Raw genomic sequence first — 19,791 nt, forward strand, 5'->3', positions numbered from 1 at the left:
TTCCACATTGCAGCCAGATTCTTTACCATCTCAGCCACCAGAGAAGCCCCAGCTAGGAAAGCAGTTCTGCCCAATTCAGAGACCAGAAGCCTTTCACTGAGCAAATAATAGGCCAGTTTATTTACATTGATCCAAGACTAACTAAATTAATGTAAAACATATTATTATGAATATTTGGCTGTCAATGTGTTGACAGTTGAATAAATTGAAGCTATATTTTTATGAAGTCAATAAAAGAACATTCAGGAGGCTAAGAGGAAAAAAAAAAAACAAAGACCTTAGCTGATCTTAGAAGGTACACTGGAGGGCCTCCTGTAGCTTGCTGTGGGTTCCTGTCTCTCTCTGCCCTCTCGTTGTCTCTCTCTTGACATATCTTCTAGCCACACTGAAAAATTAGATAATGCATAAGTTTGGACTGATGAAGAATGGAGAGAGTGGTAGAGAAAAGAACTCTCATTTCTGTTACTTTGCTTTAAAAAAAGTAAGAGTAGTCCATTTAGAGTGAGAAAAATGTAGTACAGTAGAGAAATATAAAATATCAAACTTATTTCATTTTAAAGAGTAGCATGTTCTTTTCAGTTTGCGTAAGGGGTATACAAATTCACTTTCATTTTATGAGATTCATGCAATAGGTAATAAACCAAGTGAAATGACTGGCTTTCTCCTTGTCCTCCCCCAGTCACTCTCTTATTTCAAATCTCTTTTCCTAGACATAACCATTTGTCCACAGTTGGTGTGCAGTCATCCTGGTCCTTTTCTATGACTTTGTATATAAAAATTTATGTACCCATAACTGGGATAATGTATTTTTCTGAAACATGTTATTTCCATTGAATGTACTTTAGGGAGCTTAGCATGTCAGTGCATCTAGATAGCATTTAAAAAAAAATTAGCTATATAATGTTCCTTAGTATAGTTAACTCATTATTTAACACTTCAACTCTTCATGGCCTATTGCAAAGTTTCTGGTTTTTTACTACTACAAAAAATTCTGCAGTGAATATTCCAGTGCATCCATCATTACCATAAAGGGCAAATGTGCTTTAATGAATGGCAAGATCTAGGAACTACAGTAACATTGTCCAGAATTTTCTCTTCTCATCTTTGTTATTTCTCTTGGGTGGCCTCATTTTCAGGCAACCTTACTTTGTGTGGTAGCCAATATGTCAACCAGCAGTTCCACACTTACATTCTATTGACTTTATAGCCTCTCTGTCAATATCAGCAGAAGTGCAGGGGTTGGCTCTTGCTTCACCAGCTTGGGTCCTGTGTCCATTCTTGACCCTGTCACTATAGTTTTGTGGATAATTTATACCGATCATTCAAGCCTGCATCACCTGCCCACTTGTGGGGCTGGGCCAGCAGAGTATAAACCACACGGATTGAGAGGGAGGGTGGAATGGGTGGTTTGCTAGATAAAAATAAGGATTATGATAATAGAAGGAGGTATGTGTGCTGCTCAGACAAATATATAATTGTCACTACAAATGTTTCATAGATAGTATTTTTTTAATGTTTTTGTGAGTAGAAGATAGACTTACTAATGGTATCCAGATTTATGTCATAGGACCAGAGGATTCTTATAAGAATCATTCCAAATCTTTGCCAGAGTAATGAAATAAGTCTATTATTTATATTTAATATTGTATGTGAAAAGAAAACACATTACAGATTAAGGATCATTAACACTATGAAAGAGAGATTGTTTTTCGGTTCAGGAAAGTGTTACTGAATGTGTTTGCTAAATATTCAGTGATAATGATAGATCGTATCAGTGACATGATAGGTTCCTAGTCTTAAAACACATTTGTTAATATTCTATTATTTGCCAACCCTTAGTACAGGTTCTATATTTTATGTATTCATTTACTAAACAATGTTTATTAAATTCTGCTATGGACTGGTCACCGTCCCAGGGGCTGGGAATAAAACACTGACTACAACAAGGTCCCTGCTCTCGCGTTTCTTTCATTCTTGTTAGGGGCCACAGACTATCAATAAGGAAATAAACAAAGAAGAAAATTCCAGGTTGTGATTTACCATGAAGGAAATATAAAGAACATGAGATGAAAAGTAACTGGTGAAGGTCATTTCAGGTAAGGTGGTAAAGGAAGCCTTCCCCGAAGAGACAATATTTGAACTGCAACCTGAGGACTAAGAATGAACCCCAAATTCAAGACCTATGTTATGCAATATGGTAGCTACTAGCCATGCGTTCGGAGAAGGCGATGGCACCCCACTCCAGTACTCTTGCCTGGAAAATCCCATGGATGGAGGAGCCTGGTGGGCTGTAGTCCATGGGCTCACGAAGTTGAACACAACTGAGCGACTTCACTTTCACTTTTCACTTTCATGCATTGGAGAAGGAAATGGCAACCCACTCCAGTGTTCTTGCCTGGAGAATCCCAGGGACGGGGGAGCCTGGTGGGCTGCCATCTATGGGGTCGCACAGAGTCGGACACGACTGAAGTGACTTAGCAGGAGCAGCAGCAGCCATGTGTTAGCTACTGAGTACGCAAATATAGCTAATTGAGATTAAAATGTACTCTAAATGTAAAATATACACTAGTTCCCCAAGGCTAGTATAGAAATTGTAAAGTAACTAATTTTATATTGATTATAGATTAAAATGATAGTATTTTGGATATATTAGGATAAACATTATCAAAATTAAGTTTACATGTTGCTTTTCCCTTTTATAATATGATTAAAATGTTTAAAATTGCATATGTGTCTCAGTTTATCTTTCTATTGAACAGTCCTGCTCTACTTGCTATTATTGATATGCATGTTTTCATCTTTTTGTTCTTGCTGATGGCAGTTGAATTTATGTAGTAGACTCTCTTCCAAGGATCTAAGTCTATAATATTTACTGACCGAAACGTCCAAATATAATAATTCAATATGTGATCAAATTTAATACAGCTGAGAGTTAAGATGTATTGGATGGTGGGGAAAGCAGAGAACATTGCTGCAGTTGCTAGAGCAGTTCTCTCATTAGTCATGTTCCTGTGGAAATGTTTGAGAAAAAGATAAAGGAAGACTCTGAGTTGGAGAGGTAGGCAGAGCTAGCAGTACAAGGTAATGACAGCGTAGGACAGGATTTCTGTGGGAATCAGAGATAGCAAGCCACAAAGATCTATTTCCATTCTCTACTTGGTGAAGAAGATTCTATTATGTTCTGTGGAATTGCCACTTCTTGACTATTAAAGTAAGAGTTTGATCCTATACTGTTTGCACTGATGAAATGTTAGTGAAACTCTTTTTATATCCCTGTCAGATCGATGTTGGCGAGTTCACACACATTTAATAACATTACATGAATTTATTGCCGAGAGTAAGCAGGGTCGTTTTTCTCTGAGCCATGCTGTTATTCAAATTTCCATTTGTGGTTTGTGCCATAGGGAAGAAGTTGATGATTTTGAAAACGCACATCTGATTTAGCAGGTGAAAATTTTCAATTTTAGTTTGTAAACATTTGAGACCCCCCCTATGTGATGTTTGTTATGTAATCTAACAGTTTTGCGGGGGGGGAAACTCTATCCCTACTGGTTTGAGAGAGAGTTGAGTCATATCCTGTGAATGTGAAGCAACGGTATTTAAACATCACGGGTTCCTCTTACTTTCATTCTAAGTCGCTGCTGTTCAGAGCAGCAAGTGTTCTCTGCAAAGAGGCTGCTACTAGCCCTGAGAGGAGTACAGCCTCTCTTGCTGGGATTCAGTAACGAAAGCCAAGTCTGAAGATGCAGTTCTGTCACTGGAGTGAAAGATGTTTAGTTTATTTCTAATCAACTATGCTGTATAGCTGTAAGCTGAAAGGTGCCTGTAATTTGCCAGTTATTTATAATAAGGTAAGTGTTATATTTTGATTTACTCACTGTATTGTGGCAGCCTTGAATTAACGTGGCTGTTATAGTATGTGATCATGCCTCAGAAAATGCCTTCTCACAGGATCTTAAAGGTGGCTTGGAGATTCTTGTGCAAATAATTTTGAATTTATGGTACAGCCCACTTATGAGATACTTAATAGATTGATATTGCTTGCATGATAGTTTTTAATGATCAATATAGTGCCTGAGATGTGAAAACATTGTAGTAGCTTTATATTGTTTTTAAGGATTAAGTAGTACCAGAATCATTGTTTTTCTTCTTGCTACCCTGTCATCTTGGTTAGAGGTAAAATGTAAATGCATAAAATTCCTATGATTATATTTGGATTTTATTTAAAATAATGATAGCTCAATAACTGTATTTCTCCATTACAAAAAAAGTGGTCTTACTGATTTTTAGAAAGTTGAAAAGTAGTGTCTCTTGCTTTGACTTTTTATTTAAGTGAAAGGCCATCATTTTTAGACTTCTCATCTGTTTGTTTCAAATTTTATATGAGTTTATTATCATAAGCCTGTTTCCTGAGCTGTTGTTGGAGACACTCATATATACATTGTATGGATGGAGAAATCTGTGGATTAGCGAAGTGGACAAGAGGTTTGCTTTTGAAATTCTTGAAGATTGCTGAGGAAAGGTGGGAGTGGAAAACAGGAATGTTGTCTTGGTTTTTTATTGATTAAAGAAATGGTATCAAATCAGAGCTAAAGGTGTATCTGGTATCATATCACTCTGGATAGTCATATTTAAGGCATTTGAATTCTTCTGAAGTAGAAAAGGTTAATTTGATTGTGAGGGCTACAGCTGTGAATTTGTGAGATGTTGATGAATTGAAGAGATTTTCTATCTTTAGTGACAGTTGGTATTAGAATACTTTTTCTTCTTAATTGACCCACTGTCATGCTTAGAGATTATTTCATTTTCTATTCAAAATTATGCCCACTACAAAATTGCTAGACTCTAACTAGAACTTGGAGGTTATTTTCCATTAGATATATACATTTAATAACTCACGTTTTACAAAGGCTGAAGTGAAGGCATGAAATTTTCCTCTTCTGTGAAGGGGAAATTAAAATTAGTTTAGCTTCCAAATATTTAAAGGCATTATTCTGAATTAGAAAAGGAAAACTTCAAACAAAATGACTTAGCACTCTGAGCTTTGGAGACCTTGCATAGTGAAAAGGCACATATCCCAAAAGATGAGAACGCAAGAGGTTATAAATAGAACAACATGATGATTGATATATAGAAAACTCTGCTTTTATGCCTGGACAAGGGTGGGGCTATTCTGTTAAGTATTCTCCTTGAGACTTTTTCCTTATGCTATATGTGAATTAGGAAATGTCAATAAAGCAATAGAATGTAGTAATCTACATCAAGACAAAAGTGTGTCTTATTACAATTGACACTGTTTCCAATTCTTGAATCTGGATTATAAAGGCCATCCAAACTGTTATTGTGAATGAAAACTCAGGCTGATAAAATGCTATAAAACTCAAGTTTTGATAATATGCTCTGTTACAAATGTAGACTTAGTTTTAATGACATTGTACAGCCAACTGGTAACTACCTGATTAGATTGCTTCTCCTCCTTCCTTTCTGTTTTCCTCATCCTTTGGCTGTTTTCCTGCTTCTTTGCACATCCAAGAGGAGTGTGGGTAATGGGCAGAGAGAGAGGAGGGTAGTGAATAGACCAAATAGGGTGCTGTCTCTATTTCTCACCTCTCATAATGGTTCTGGTGGGGAGTGAGGTCAGAAAGAGGTTAGATATAATGGCAAAAATAAGTCTTTTAGATTTCAATTATTTAGGAAATTCCTTGACCTTTGAGACAAAGAATAATTGGGAGCATGGTTGGGACAAATTTATCAACCTTACAGAATTATTGCAAAGAGGTAGTATCACATCTGTTGTATAACTTTATTTGACTGTAATGTTTTATATATGTTTCTGTGGAATTGTTTTTGTGTTTTCTTGAAGGAAAAGCACTGACAAGATATCTGAGATACTCAGAATTCCACTCTGGATTCAGACCATTAATTTTCAGAAGTGAGGGTCTCCTTTTTCTCTTATTTTGTAAACTATTTTACTTGTGAATTTCTAGCTTATATAAAAATAGTATGCAAAGGTAAGCTTCAAAAATAAAAATAAAAACCTAATTTTACCCAAGCCTTAGTGCTGTTCGAAAATTTCAAATAGCTAGAGAAAACTCATCCTCACTCAAAAGATACTTACCAAGTGGCAATTACATCTTATCTTTAACCTAAAATCAACACCCAATTAGGGGCTACATTAGCAGAAGCACATAACATAAAATTTTAAAATATTTTTCTTGTAAGTAAACCTTTGTCTGAAGGGTTCAGGGTGAGAAACTAGAGTAGGAAGAAATTATTTTATGAAGTACTTTTTCTGACTCCTGAAAACTAAATCTTTCTGGGTTATGCTTTACATCTTAGAGTCTCTAGTGAATCCTACTGGATTGCAAAAGCAGCACATTCACTGGGAAAAATAAATAGTGATCGCTCTCCTGCCTACTTCTGAAAATCTGTTATGAGGGTCACATCTACTTCTGAAAAATCACACGAGACTTTGTGAGAAAGCACTTGTGAACTCGACAGAGCTTGAAAATATCACTATCACTGAATAAGATATACAGAATTATGTAGATATTTGGAAGTGAACTTAGATGTGTTTATCTTCTTACTTCAGAAAGAAGGGAATTAAGGTCCAGAATGCTTAAGGAAAGTGCCTGACTTCGCTCAGCTAGTACCTAAACTTGGATCTTTTTGTCTCCTCAGTTAGCTAGAAATTGATCACAAGATTAGCTGTTTCCTGCTGTTAAGAGTTTTTCTGGGTTTTTATAAAGATAAATACTATTTGCAACATTGATGCACATCCTTATAAGAAACTATATCCTTGCAGAATGTTTCACAGAAGACATATTGCCCTGTCTACAAGTTTTGTGGGCTGAGAATTCTCATTGGATCTAGTTTAACGGAGCACAAATTTGTGGAGTGAAAATCAAACTATAGCATCTGACTCTTGCAATCTCTTAGCTATTGCCACAGTAGAACTGTCCAAGCTTTTCTCTGGAGAGTTGAATCATAAAAGTAAACATGTGAAATGAATGGGGGGTTGATTTTGTAGCTTTTAAAACTTCAGATAGTATGGTAGATTGTTTTGATGCTTGTTGAAAGTGGCTAGAAAAAAAGAGATTCTTCCAAAGGTTACCCTTAAAAAGAGATTCAGTTCAGTTCAGTCACTCAGTCTTGTCAGGAAAATTAAAAAAAAAAAAAATGAATTTCCATTCATTTCTGTTAGAATTGATCTGGCTGTTTTATATTTATGGAACACTATTTTTCAGAGAGATGAGATGGGAGAACAATGACTTTTCATAATTATAAAAGTTAATGACATATATCTTATGCTAATGAACAAATTAGAGTCATAAAGAAAATTTTTCTTTAAAGCCTCTTAACACTAAAATTGGAAGACAGGTTAATTAAAAGGTTTCTTGTGTTGATGGTATTAATAAAGTTTATATCTCATTCCTAAGAGTTCAAAATAGGGTCACCATTTCCTTTAATAAAAAATGTGCCTCTCATGAAAAGTATATACTATAATCTTCATTTCCTGTGTTCTAATTTATACCTTCAATAAATAAGTGGAATTTAACATCATGCAATCTAATGAACAGATTCTAGCTCTGCTTTGTAATAAAATTCAAGTGTACCTTAATTCCAAGAACTGCATAAATCTATAACTGGTAGGAGATAAAGGAAAACTGATTTGAAAAGACCTTGATGCTGGGAAAGATTGAAGGCAGGAGGAGAAGGGGACGACAGAGGATGAGATGGTTGCATGGCATCACCGACTCAACGGATATGAGTTTGAGTGAACTCCAGGAGTTGGTGATGGACAGGGAGGCCTGGTGTGTTGCAATCCGTGGGATTGCAAAGAGTCAGACAAGACTGAGCGACTGAACTGAACTGATGAAATGAATAGTTTAAAAACTTTACTAAACCTAAGTGTGGTGAGATTGTGTGTGATCTGAGGGACAGAGCTCTGGGCTGTAGGGTGGGTAGTGGGAGAAGCAGTAGTTTTTGTACCCTTGATACCTCCTGTGGTTTTGGAACTGACCAGGAAGCCCGTGTCTTTTTTCGATTTTGTTTTCTTATCTACAAAGTTGACAAAGCATGTCCATGCTAGATGACAACCCCACACACCCTATAGGTACTTTGTAAATACTGGTTACTCACCCTATGAACATCAAGGTGGGTGAAGCCCTTTCAGGTCAGAGTCCATAGAGGTACCAGTGTCGTTAAGTACCAAGTGCTGTGCTTAGTTGCTTGGTCATGTCCAATTCTTTGTGACCCAATGGAGACTGCCAGGCTCCTCTGTCCTTGGGGATTCTCCAGGTAAGAATTCTGGAGCGGGTTTCCCTGTCCTCTTTCAGGGGATCTTCCCAACCCAGGGATCAAATCCAGGTCTCCCGCATTGGAGGCAGATTCTTTACCATCTGAGCCACTAGGAAAGCCCATGAATACTAGAGTGGGTAGTCTATCCCTTCTCCAGGGGATCTTCTTGACCCAGGAATTGAACCAAGGTCTCCTGCATTGCAGGTGAATTCCTTACCAGCTGCGCTACCAGGGAAGACTGTAAGTGCCAAGGTGGTAATGAACACGCCCTTGAGAGATACCCAAGTAGAAAAGCTTCAGAGATGATCTATTGGGTTTTAATTCCATCTTAATTCATTGAGGTACTCAAATTAGTCAGTTGGTCTCCTTTTACTTGAGTCATTTCACTAGTGGGATGGAGTAGTAATATTCCTTCATGGCAATTTACTGCATACCCAAATGTAACAAAACAAATTCCAAATTCTGCTCTCCACAGGTGTTTCTAAGATGAATATAGCAATAATGGCTAACATGTAAGTCAGTCTCTGTAATACATTTTAATGAACTGTCTTAATTTATTTCTTAAAAGTACCTTATGGGATTTGGGCCCTATTATTATTGTTCCCTTTCACAGGAGAAGAAACTGAAATATAAATTAGGTGACTTATCCCAACAATCACCCAAAAGGTATTAGAATGATCAGAGTTGAACCTAGGTAGTCAGGCTTCAGAGCCAAGATTCTTTATGTTCTATGCTGCCTCCAGTTAGATTACCTTGATCCCAGTAATATGAAGTGACTGCTATAAAGTACTACAGAAAGGAAAAGAAATCTTTTAAATGTTACTACATTTAATTATTTTGATGACTCCAGCATTCTCACTTGTGGTGAAACCCAGGCCTTTATGAACCAGAAACAAGCTGAAGTTATTTGGGAATTCATAGAGAATGAGGCTAGTAATAAAGCAAAATGCATCGGGAATGAACAGACATAACCAGTCCTTCTAGGGGGCCTAGTCTTGGATGATGGGAAAAGATTTCATATTTTTGAGAGAGAAACAACTTTCAATGCACACATTGTCAGCAGTCCTAGGAAAGCTTCTGGGAATTTATATGTTTTGAGGGAGAATTAATGTCATGTCCCCTTTTCTTTGTCAACTCTAAGAATTCCTGATAAAAGTCATTTGTGGGAAGGAGCATATTGAATGGATAGTAGAAGGATTTTAGGTCCATTATGTGACTATGTCCATTTTGATCTGCCTTCTCCAAAGACTCCACAAATTATGCTTGAAATTCTTGGGTAATTTTCTTTTTAAAAAATTTATTTTTAATTGAAGGATAATTACTTTACAATATTGCATTGGTTTCTGCCATCATCACTGTGAATCAGTCATAGGTACACAGGTGGCCCCTCCCTTTTGAACCTCCTTCCCACCTCCAGCCCCTTCCCACCCATCTAGGTTGTCACAGAGCCCTGGTTTGGGTTCCCTGATTCACACAGCAAATTCCCACTGGCATCTGTTTTACATATGGTAGTGTATATGTCTCCATGCTACTCTCTCCATTCATCCCACCCTTGCCTCTCCCAACCCCGTGTCCATAAGACTGTTCTCTATGTCTGTGTCTCCGTTGCTTCCCTGCAACGGTTCATCAGTACCATATTTCTAGATTCCATATATATAATTTAATATATGGTATTTGTTTTTCTCTTTATGAATTTCTTTATCTGTATGATCATCCACCTCCTGAGAACTGACTCCTATGTGTTCCATTTTACGGCTGAGTAATAGTCCATTGTCTGTATGTACCGCAGCTTCTTTATCCATTCATCTGTCGATGGGCATCCAGGTCGCTTCCATGTCCTAGCTATTGTAAATAGTGCTGCACTGAACATTAGGGTGCCTGTGTCTTTTCCAATTTTGGTTTCCTCGGGGTACATGCCTAGTAGTGGAGTTGCTGGGTTGTATGGTAGTTTTATTTCTAGTTTTTAAAGGACTCTCCATGCTGTCTTCCGTAATGGCTCTATTACTTTACATTCTCTTGGGTAATTTTCAAACCCTCGTGTCTCCTTAAGTCTCAAAGACAAGAACTTGCTCCAGGATGTTTTGTACCCTCAGTGCTAGCACAGTGCTTAGCACACTGCGAACCCTCAGGAAGGATGCCTAGCAAGTTGGCTGGCCAGCTGGATGGATGGATGAATGGATGGACAGTGGGAATGAACGGGCACATCCAGATCTGCTCCGAGTCATGACTCATGTACCTAGACTGAACTGGGATCAGCCTATTATTGAACTTGTGAGCACAAGGGAATGAAATGTTAAATGTAAAAGCATTTAGTTCAGTTCATCTCATACTTCATCATCTGATGGTTGTCAATATAAAACTGACATATCTATAAATCATTTCTTGCCACAAGCTTTTCCCACGAAATCATGTTAGAGATTCTTTAATTACACTATGGAACCATAGTTGGTTTACTTCCTTAATTCAAAAGCTAAATTGATACAGATATATACATACATAATTGACAAGTGTTATGCATGTGCATAGAGAGAAATAATAAAATTAAAAGGTCAAAATAAGTGTGAACAGCCAAATTAATGGGACTTGTCAGAATTTGACTATTTTAAAATTTATTGTGGAAGACAATAAAAATTCAGGAAAAACAATTGAAGCAGCATATCAAAGGAAAGAAAGGTATTTAAAAAAATAATTTTAAAATATAGACTTCTTTCAGTCTTAGAACTGAAACTTTCTTTTTCCACAAAATTTCATTAGAGAGCTCAAATAAGAGGTCTGGGAACCAAAGTTTGTTTGGCATCATCAGTCAATTTTAAGGGATGGTTTCCAAAATGAAAATGGTGACTAAGGGCTTGGGTTAGGAAATGTTGCAGATTTTGAGAAAAGGTATTAAGGTCATTATTGTTTCAAGTTTTCAAGTGGGGAAAACACAGAGAAAACATTCCTGTAAAAACATCTGTTCAAAAATAAAATATATACAAGTTTTAGACAATGGGAGCAACTCTATTGCAAAAATTACACATTTATCCTTGACCCAAAGCAGTCATTAAAAACAAAACACACAAAAAAGAAAAAAATCCCAATCAGCAAGAAATTATTGGATAAATATTCTTTTCCCTGGTCCTAAACACCATAGCACATGTTCACTATTCAAAGATGTTCTAATTTTTTGTGTCCAGGTGTCTTGTGTTATTTGAATTTCATTTGAGTCCTGTGGCTCACTGTTTTCTCAAGAACCATCTTGCTTATAAATAGTATGTTCCATGTCAGCAATCAGTGGCAAGGGTTACCCTGCTCAACAGTGGACCTGCCTTTTACATGACAGAGTCTGGCCCTCGGTTTCAACATCCTTCAAATGAAGGATTCACCTTGTAGCCTCACTCACATTTTCCAAAGACGAGGAACTTTTTCTTTTTAATGTATTCTTTTCATTTTTTATGTTGCAGTTCCAAAGATATCCAGATTACTACCAGAAAGTCAGTAATATCAACAGGTAATATGACTTCTTAGGTCACTTTCAAGAAACAGTACTAAGGTGGTTATTGTTTCAACTTTTCCAAGGGAGTAAAAAATACAAAATTTTCCTGTAAAAATATTTAAACAAGTGAAACTAAATAGGGTAAAAAATAAATGGAAATCGAGATGAGAGAAGCAAATGTTTTGGAAAAATAGTTTTGTTCATGGGTCCTGGTGGGACCCATGGGTTTTGTTCATGGTGATGCAGAGAGTAGAGGTCCCATATGGGTGATTTTTATATAACAGACACTAATATGACTTTTTAAGAAATCAACTAATGTCTTAAAGGGCTTCCCATGTGGCTCAGCTGGTAAAGAATCTGCCTGCAATGTGGGAGACCTGGGTTCCCTCCCTGGGTTGGGAAGATCCCCTGGAGAAAGGGAAGGCTACCCACTCAGTATTCTGGCCTGGAGAATTCCATCGCAAAGAGTCGGACATGACTGAATGACTTTCACATGTACATGTACAATGTCTTAAAACTATTATTTGCTACATTAAAATACGTATCTAATTGTACTCTGAGATCTTCCTCATCATGTCTGTTATTCTTTGTGTGTTTTCATGAAAGACTGCTATTGAATTTTACTATTTTAATTGAAGTTTTTTAACAAAAATTAAGGTCAAAGTTAATGAAAAGCTAAATAGCAGTTTTATCTAAAAAGTACAATATTATTTAATTTAATAAGTCAAATAAGTTCAACATAGTGTGCCAGCAGTAAAATTTCTGGTTTCTTCCTTTACCTGAGCAGCATGTAATTCATATCAACACCTTCTAGAATTAGAAGGTGCCTTAAGATAGACTAGCTCAACTCCTTATATTTTTGAATGAAGAATATTCTGGCACGAGTAAATTAAATGACTTTTCCAAGATTATATACACCCAACTCACAACAGAGTCAAGCTGAACCTGGGTTTCTCTCTGTAGCAATGCAGTCTTTTTACTCTATTAGTCACTGAGAGCATCATTTTCTGATCTCAGTATTCAAATGCTGCATTGGATTTTCACTTCATCTTGAAGTCGCTCAGTCATGTCCGACTCTTTGCAACCCCATGGACTTAACAGTCCATGGAATTGTCCAGGCCGGAATACTGGAGTGGGTAGTCTTTTCCCTTCTCCAGGGGATCTTCCCCAACCCAGGGATCAAACCCAGGTCTCCTGCATTGCAGGCAGATTCTTTACCAGCTGAGCCATAAAGGGAAGCCCAAGAATACTGGAGTGGGTAGCCTATCCCTTTTCCAGTGGATCTTCCTGACCCAGGAATCAAACCAGGTCTCCTGCATTGCAGGTGGATTCTTTACCAACTGAGCTATGAGGGAAGCCCTTTCACTTCATACTAGAATTTTAATTGTGCACAGCATAAATCAACTTAAGTTTGCCCCAGTTTCCTTTTGGCCACACACATTTTTTTACCATATTTTTGGAAGGGTATTTTTTTTAACCCACAGTTTCTCCATAGAAACTTTTCCTAACACCTGTACGCTTACCTTTGTTCTATGCACTTGGCCATGAAGACGCACTTGTAATTACAGAGGTGGGCCCACATTTAACCACTCTTGCACATCTAAAACTGATTAGATTTTCCACCCCCTCCAACTTTCCAGAACCTCAACACAAACTCTTACATCAAACTGACAGAAAACTCCATAAATGAGAATTATTGTATTAGGAAACAGCATACACATCACTTCAAATCATTCAACCAAATAAATGGGAACAATTATTGAACAATGCTCCTTACTAATAACTGTACTTTTGTCATCAAAGTAATGATGAGCTGCAAGTTCCCAGCCCCATTGCCTCTCTGCGTGGCTCCTGCAGAAGCTGGGCGGCCCCACCCAGGCAGAGGCGGTCAAGGCACAGGGGGCTCTACCCCTCCAGGTGGAAGATTCTCTTAGGAGATGGCCCAGGTACAGACGGCACCAGATAATCTGGTCCACTCTCTTTCTTTTAGATATGAACCAGCAAACTCTGTGCTTGATTTGGCTTCTTATTTGCAGCTGCATTGGTGAGTGAGGAAGAGAGACTTTTTCCAGAGTATTCTTCAAAACGATAGTTCTATGAAATCAGCATTCCGTAATCAAGTAACTTTGGGAAAAACGGCAGATTGTTTGCCGCCTCTGAATATTCACACTGGAGGCCAAAAAAAAAAAAAAAAAAGGCATCAAAAGCTTGAAAACTGGGCATGGTGGTTGTTTAATATTCCTTAACCCAATATTTCCCAAATAAATCCATTTTCAAAATATGACCTATTAACATTATGAAACACACTTGGGAAACACAAAATAGACATTTTTCTCACTGACTGTATGTCCTGGAGAGGGTGGTTTGGGAAATGTCAATTTACCATTCCCTCCGGGGTCTCTGTCCCTGTTTTTGTTTGTCAGTTAAGTCTTGTCCGACTCTTTGCAACGCCATGGGCTGCAGCACACCAGGCTTGCCTGTCCATCACCAACTTCCGGAGCTTGCTCAAACTCATGTCCATTGAGTCGGTGATGCCATCCAACCATCTCATCCTCTGTTGTCCCCTTCTCCTCCTGCCTTCAATCTTTCCCAGCATTAGGGTCTTTTCCAATGAGTTGGTTCTTCTTATCAAGTGGCATCAGTCCTTCTAATGAATATTCAGGGTTGATTTCCCTTGGGATTGACTGGTTTGATCTCCTTAGTGTCCAAGGAACTCTCAAGAGTCTTCTCTAGCACCACAGTTTGAAGGCATCCATTCTTTGGTGCTCAGCCTTCATTGTGGTCCAGTTCTCACATCTGTACATGATTATTGAAAAAGCCATAGCTTTGACTATACAGACCTTTGTCAGAAAAGTAATTTCTCTGCCTTTCAATATGCTGTCTAGATTTGTCATAATTTTTCTTCCAGGGAACAAGTTTCTTCTAATTTTATGGCTGCAGTCACTATCTGCAGTGATTTCAGAGCCCAGGAAAATAAAATCTGTCACTGTTTCCACTTTTTCCCCATCTATTTGCCATGAAGTGAAGGAATTGGATGACAGCCTCTCATAACATGAGCTCAAGACGGAACGTAAGAATAATTTTGACTTTGAGATTTTTAACTTCGTTCAATAATACTGTTCAATAATACCCAAGGTGCTATTTCTCTGAGCGGGTTTGATGACGAAAGGACAGAGGCTCAGGGCAGAGAGTAATAAACCGTTGAAGTGGGAGATGGAGAAAATTTCACAGAAATGCCCCTTTAGGCTGCATTGAGCAGGGTGTATCGGTGTTTTCCAGGTGGATAAGAGCACAGGTGTAGAGGTACCACTCAACATAAGAGTTCAGGAAACTTGTTGTTGTTTTAAAAGTGTCTTTGGAGTCTGAGGTGGAAAGGGGTGTGGCTGACAAGGCAACCAAGCCGCAGCTTGTGGCATCCAAGCCTCAGCAGCAGAGAGCAGTTGAACCAGGAGGCTGGAAGAAGAGAAAGCGAATGCAGTGAGGAAACTGACAGTCTGTTGCCTCTTGGTCAAAGAATACCTTTGGCAAGTGCCACCGTGTGGGCTTGACCCCTCCTCTGCCCAAGGATAAGAGAAAATTAAAAGGCTCCCTGGTGTGGGGCGTGGTGAGCTTCCTGAGAAGCTCAGCTGTATAGGATAGCTGGACCAGTGAGCTGTGATGTGATCTGAGGGTATTATGAAGAACTATAACAAGGATCAGAAAGGGCAGGTGGCACCAGGCTTGAGAGAGGCTTCCCAATACATTCCATGGAAACAGGTGGAGAGTGGACAGACTTGGAGCTGGAAGACCTGGGTTCAAATCTATTCCTCCTCACGTGGTAGGTGACTTGAAAACACTGTTTGACATCTCTGGGCTTGAGTTTCCTCCTCCAAAAATGAGAATGAAAATGCCTTATTTGGAACGAGCTAGTGTAGGTCAGATATGGAGTGTAAGGTGGGCCCCCTCGTGCTGCTGGTATTTCCACAATGCCCAAGGCTTTTCACATTATCATAATTCAAGCCTACACCCCAGTCTAGCCATCTGTGGAGCAATCAATTCATGTGAGACCGTCTTGGGCAAAAATTGAAAAAAGCCTGTACTGTGCAGGGTGAATCTGGCGGGAGAGTGATTGATTGCAATCTTGTTTACAAGCTCTGTTTATATTTCCTCAGCCTTATGGAACTTGTTTTGTTCAGGATTTAAGTGAACTAGGGTTAGGAGGATAGTCCTGTACTGCAGGACTGACGGGATGCTTCTTCATACTGATTTTACTGGAACAGAAGAGAAACTAGTCCAACTGTTTCTAGGTGGGGTGAGGAGAATGGGGTCCACTGGTGCTTCCAGAGCCAAAGCTAAAATATGATTAGCACCAACACACACACATACACACACGCAGAGGGAGAGGGGAAGGGGAATTATAATGAACAGTCTCATATCAGAGTCCTGAGAAATCCAGTCATTAAGAAACGCATATACCCGTTAAACTTTTTTGCACTAAAGAAAGACTTGTTTTTCTCATGAACCTATTAAAATGTCGCTAGCAGTTTTCTGTATAAACATACCAGGAGAGAGTACAAATACATGAACTTTCACAAGTACATATTTCTTCTACCCATCCTGTTTTCTCAGAAGTTCAGCAGAGAAGCAAAATATAAAATTAGGACTGCCAGGTTTCAGTAAAAATCTAGTAAGTTTTATTTAAGATGGTCTCAGTTATGTGATTATAGGTCATTCTGATTTTTAGGCCATTGACCTGTGCAGTGACCACGATCCCATAAGGTGAAACTTTCAACCTGAGGGGGGCCTCAGTAGTCACGTGCAATTCACTGGTTATCTCAGTGCATTCCTCTCCATTCATTCAAGAGGGGGAAATTGTTTTTTGAGAGCCTTTGTGCCAGGTACGGCGGGGACACATTTAGCAGATAAAAATGAACACGGTGTATGCCAACAAGAGGTTTTAATCACTCTCATGAGTATCAAATTATCAGCAGTACTGAGTGACATTAGATAAAGCAGATGATGATAGGGTGTAATAGGGGAAGTTAATTTAAATTATGGGCTCGGGGAAGTTGACTCAGAAAACGACTTTTAAGCTGAGTCAAGAGATGTGTAGATTTAATTTTGGTTTCCCGTGATCTTTCTAAAATTTTCACTTTATATTGGAGTATGTGTTAGTTTCAGGTATACAGCAAAGTGATTCAGTTATATGCACACATGTATCTATTCTTTTTCACATTCTTTTCCCATTTACGTTGTTGCAGAATATTAAGCAGAGTTCCCAGGGCTAAAAAGTAGGTCTTTGTTGGTTATCTATTTTAAATATAAAAGGGTATATATGTCAACCCCAAACTCCAAATTTATCCCTTCCACCTTTTTCCTCTGGTGGCCATCAGTTTTTCTCAGTCTGGGAGTCGGTTTCCAGTTTATAAATAATTTCATTTGTATAATTTTCTTTAGATTCTACACATAAGCAACAGCATATGATACTTGTCTGACTTACTTCACTTAGTATGAGAGTCCCCAGGTCCAACCCTGTTGCTGCAAATGGCATTATTTGATTCTTTGAGTGGCTGAGTGATTTTCCATTGTATATTTGTGCCACGTCTTCTTTATCCGTTCATGTGTCAGTGAACATTTAGGTTGCTTCTGTGTCCTGGCTATTGTGAACAGTGCTGCAATGAACATTGGAATGCATGTATCCTTTTGAACCGTGGTTTTCTCTGGATATATGCCCAGGTATGGGATTGCTGGATCATATAGTAGCTCTATTTTTAGTTTTTTTTAAGGAATTTACATACCCCATACTGTTCTCCATTTTACAATGTACCAGTGTACATTGCCACCAACAGTGGAGCAGGGTTCCCTTTTTTCCCCACACCCTCTCCAGCATTTATTGTTAGCAGACTTTCTGATGTGGGCGTCCTGGTTGGTGTGAGTTTTAAGTTTGTGAGGTTTAGAGAAAACCAGGTAAGGTACCCAGCACTGTATTTGTTACAAAAGCTGCCCAGGAGATTCGGATCTACTCTATCTCCTCATCAGTGAGGAGGTATCTCCTATCAAACCACGCTGTCCTTCAGAGCCCAGCTAGTGGGCAACAACATGCTACCATCAGTTCTGGCTTTGGAGAGTTGTAGGGAAACCCAGGGGTATCTGTGGCCCAGCTTGGCCCCACCACCTTTCCAACTAGCCTCCACTGGGCATGTCCTCTGTGTGAATTTCTGCACAAATCTTTGTTCAATATTTCTCTGCACATGAGCACCCTGCCCTCTCTCTTCCCCTGCATTCCTGTCCATTCAGCTTGCTGGTAGTTCTCTGTCTCCTCCCCTTGAGAATAATTTCCTGGGGCCCCTGGCACCCCACAGGACTTCCCCTGAACCCAAGACATTGCTGTGTTCGCAATGAAGAATGTCAACCTGTTGTCCCTCCAGCCTCCAAAGCACCTCACCAGGTCATTCCCTTCCAATTAAGTCCACATTTGCATGGTTACCACGAGAATGAGCTCTCTCCTCCCTTCCTAGACTTTGTGGTTCTACTTCTACATTCACTCCTTGGGGGATGGGACTCTTGTGGCATGAGTTCACCAAGCCACAATCCAGACCTGCCGTTCTTCTCTCTTTTACCCAGCCTTCCCTTGATGACCCAGCTACGCACGTGGCCAAAACCCTGTGCGTAATGGGTAAGGTCTGGTGGTATGAGGGGACAGTAGCAGTGCTTAGATTGGGATCAGACCACAGTGGATTCACCCAAAGAGAAAGATACCGTCATCCGCTAGAGTGGGCTTGAAAGGACTGGGGGATTTGAATTAGCTGCGCAAGGATCCAAGAGTAGGAGTGAAGGAACTAGAGGTACTGGGGATGCTGTTTGGCGCTCCCTAAAGAGATTCCCTCATCTGCGCTGCAGGACTGGAGTCCTTGTAGCAGGAGAAAGGACCTAGAGGAGGCTGGAGCAGGGCTTGCTGCCCAGAGTCCTCAAGGGCTGGGCGCTACAGCAGCAGAGAGCCGGCATGTCTCCAGCGTCTTTCCAGCACCTGTTCTCTTCTCAGGAGAGCCACACGGCTGGGATTCAGAATATCACGAGAGCAGCTGGCTGTGACTGCAGACCCAGTGGGCCTTTCGTGGCTGAGGTGTTGGCAGATGTGTGAGAAGGCAGCTTAGAGGCGATCAGAGCGTGCTTGGACTTGGATGTGAAAAAGGACAGACTCCACCGCAGAGAACAGAAAGACAGTTCCTTCCTGGCTCTGTGGCGTGTGAGGTCTGCGGTTTTAAGGCTCCTGGGCCCACTTACAGGAAGCGTTAGTCTTCTGTTTTTCTGTCTGAGGCAGCCCCGATAGGGAGGAACCCAGAGGCAGGGGGTGTCAAGCTGAGCACACTTGCAGAAAGGCTGCCTTTGCTCTTCTTGCTTGGGCTTCCTATTTCCAGATGCAGACAAAGGCGCGCACACCGGATTCTGCCCTGGCAGGTAAAGCACATGGCTGTGTGGTCAAAATGTAGCATATTTCCTTGTATTTTATTCTGTTTATAAAAAAAAAATGTCTATACCTTCAAGCCTGAGTTGACTAAAGGAAGGTCTGTGTTAGCCAGTCCTTTATTGTTTAATGTGATCAACTCGGCTTCCGTCATGGAAGACCTACAAAGTCAGTGAAAACCGATCTGCAGAGTGAGGAATGCATAAAAATGCTTATGCTATGTGGACTTTTAAATGATTTTTATGGTCAGTTTCTGTTATATCTGTTTCTAGTCAGTGACCTACCAAGAACATGGCAGAGCTCTTGCTACTGCATTCATAGATTCCATCTCACCACCCCTCTCTTTCTGAGCAATCAGAGTGGGCGAGGAGAAAAATAGGGCACATTTGAGAGAAAATGGGTGACTCTACAAAAGACAAGTGCATTTCTTTGGCTGTCAAAATTAGCTATGAAAATTAAGATTGAGAACATCTGTCTTAATTATGTATGTAGCACAGACTGTTCTGTTGTTTCACAGTCTTTCTGAGGAGAAAAAAAAAAAAGAGGAAAAGAAAGGAAAGTTACCTGCTAG

At 39.5% G+C, this 19,791-nt stretch overlaps 1 protein-coding gene across 8 annotated transcripts in view; it reads left to right on the top strand.

Moving 5' to 3' along the window:
* Positions 1-19,791, top strand: part of MCTP1 (multiple C2 and transmembrane domain containing 1) — a 557,812-nt gene that overhangs the window by 180,752 nt on the left and 357,269 nt on the right. The window contains exon 1 of one of the 8 annotated variants that reach the window (XM_018050037.1): positions 3,647-3,851. The exons of the other annotated variants lie outside the window; for them this stretch is intronic. Coding sequence (XP_017905526.1) covers positions 3,795-3,851 — 57 coding nt within the window. The 5' untranslated portion in view covers positions 3,647-3,794. Of the gene's footprint in view, positions 1-3,646; positions 3,852-19,791 lie in introns of those variants that run through there. 8 annotated transcript variants of the gene reach the window in all.

The sequence above is a fragment of the Capra hircus genome, chromosome 7 (assembly GCF_001704415.2).
Source record: "Capra hircus breed San Clemente chromosome 7, ASM170441v1, whole genome shotgun sequence".
NCBI lineage: Eukaryota > Metazoa > Chordata > Mammalia > Artiodactyla > Bovidae > Capra > Capra hircus.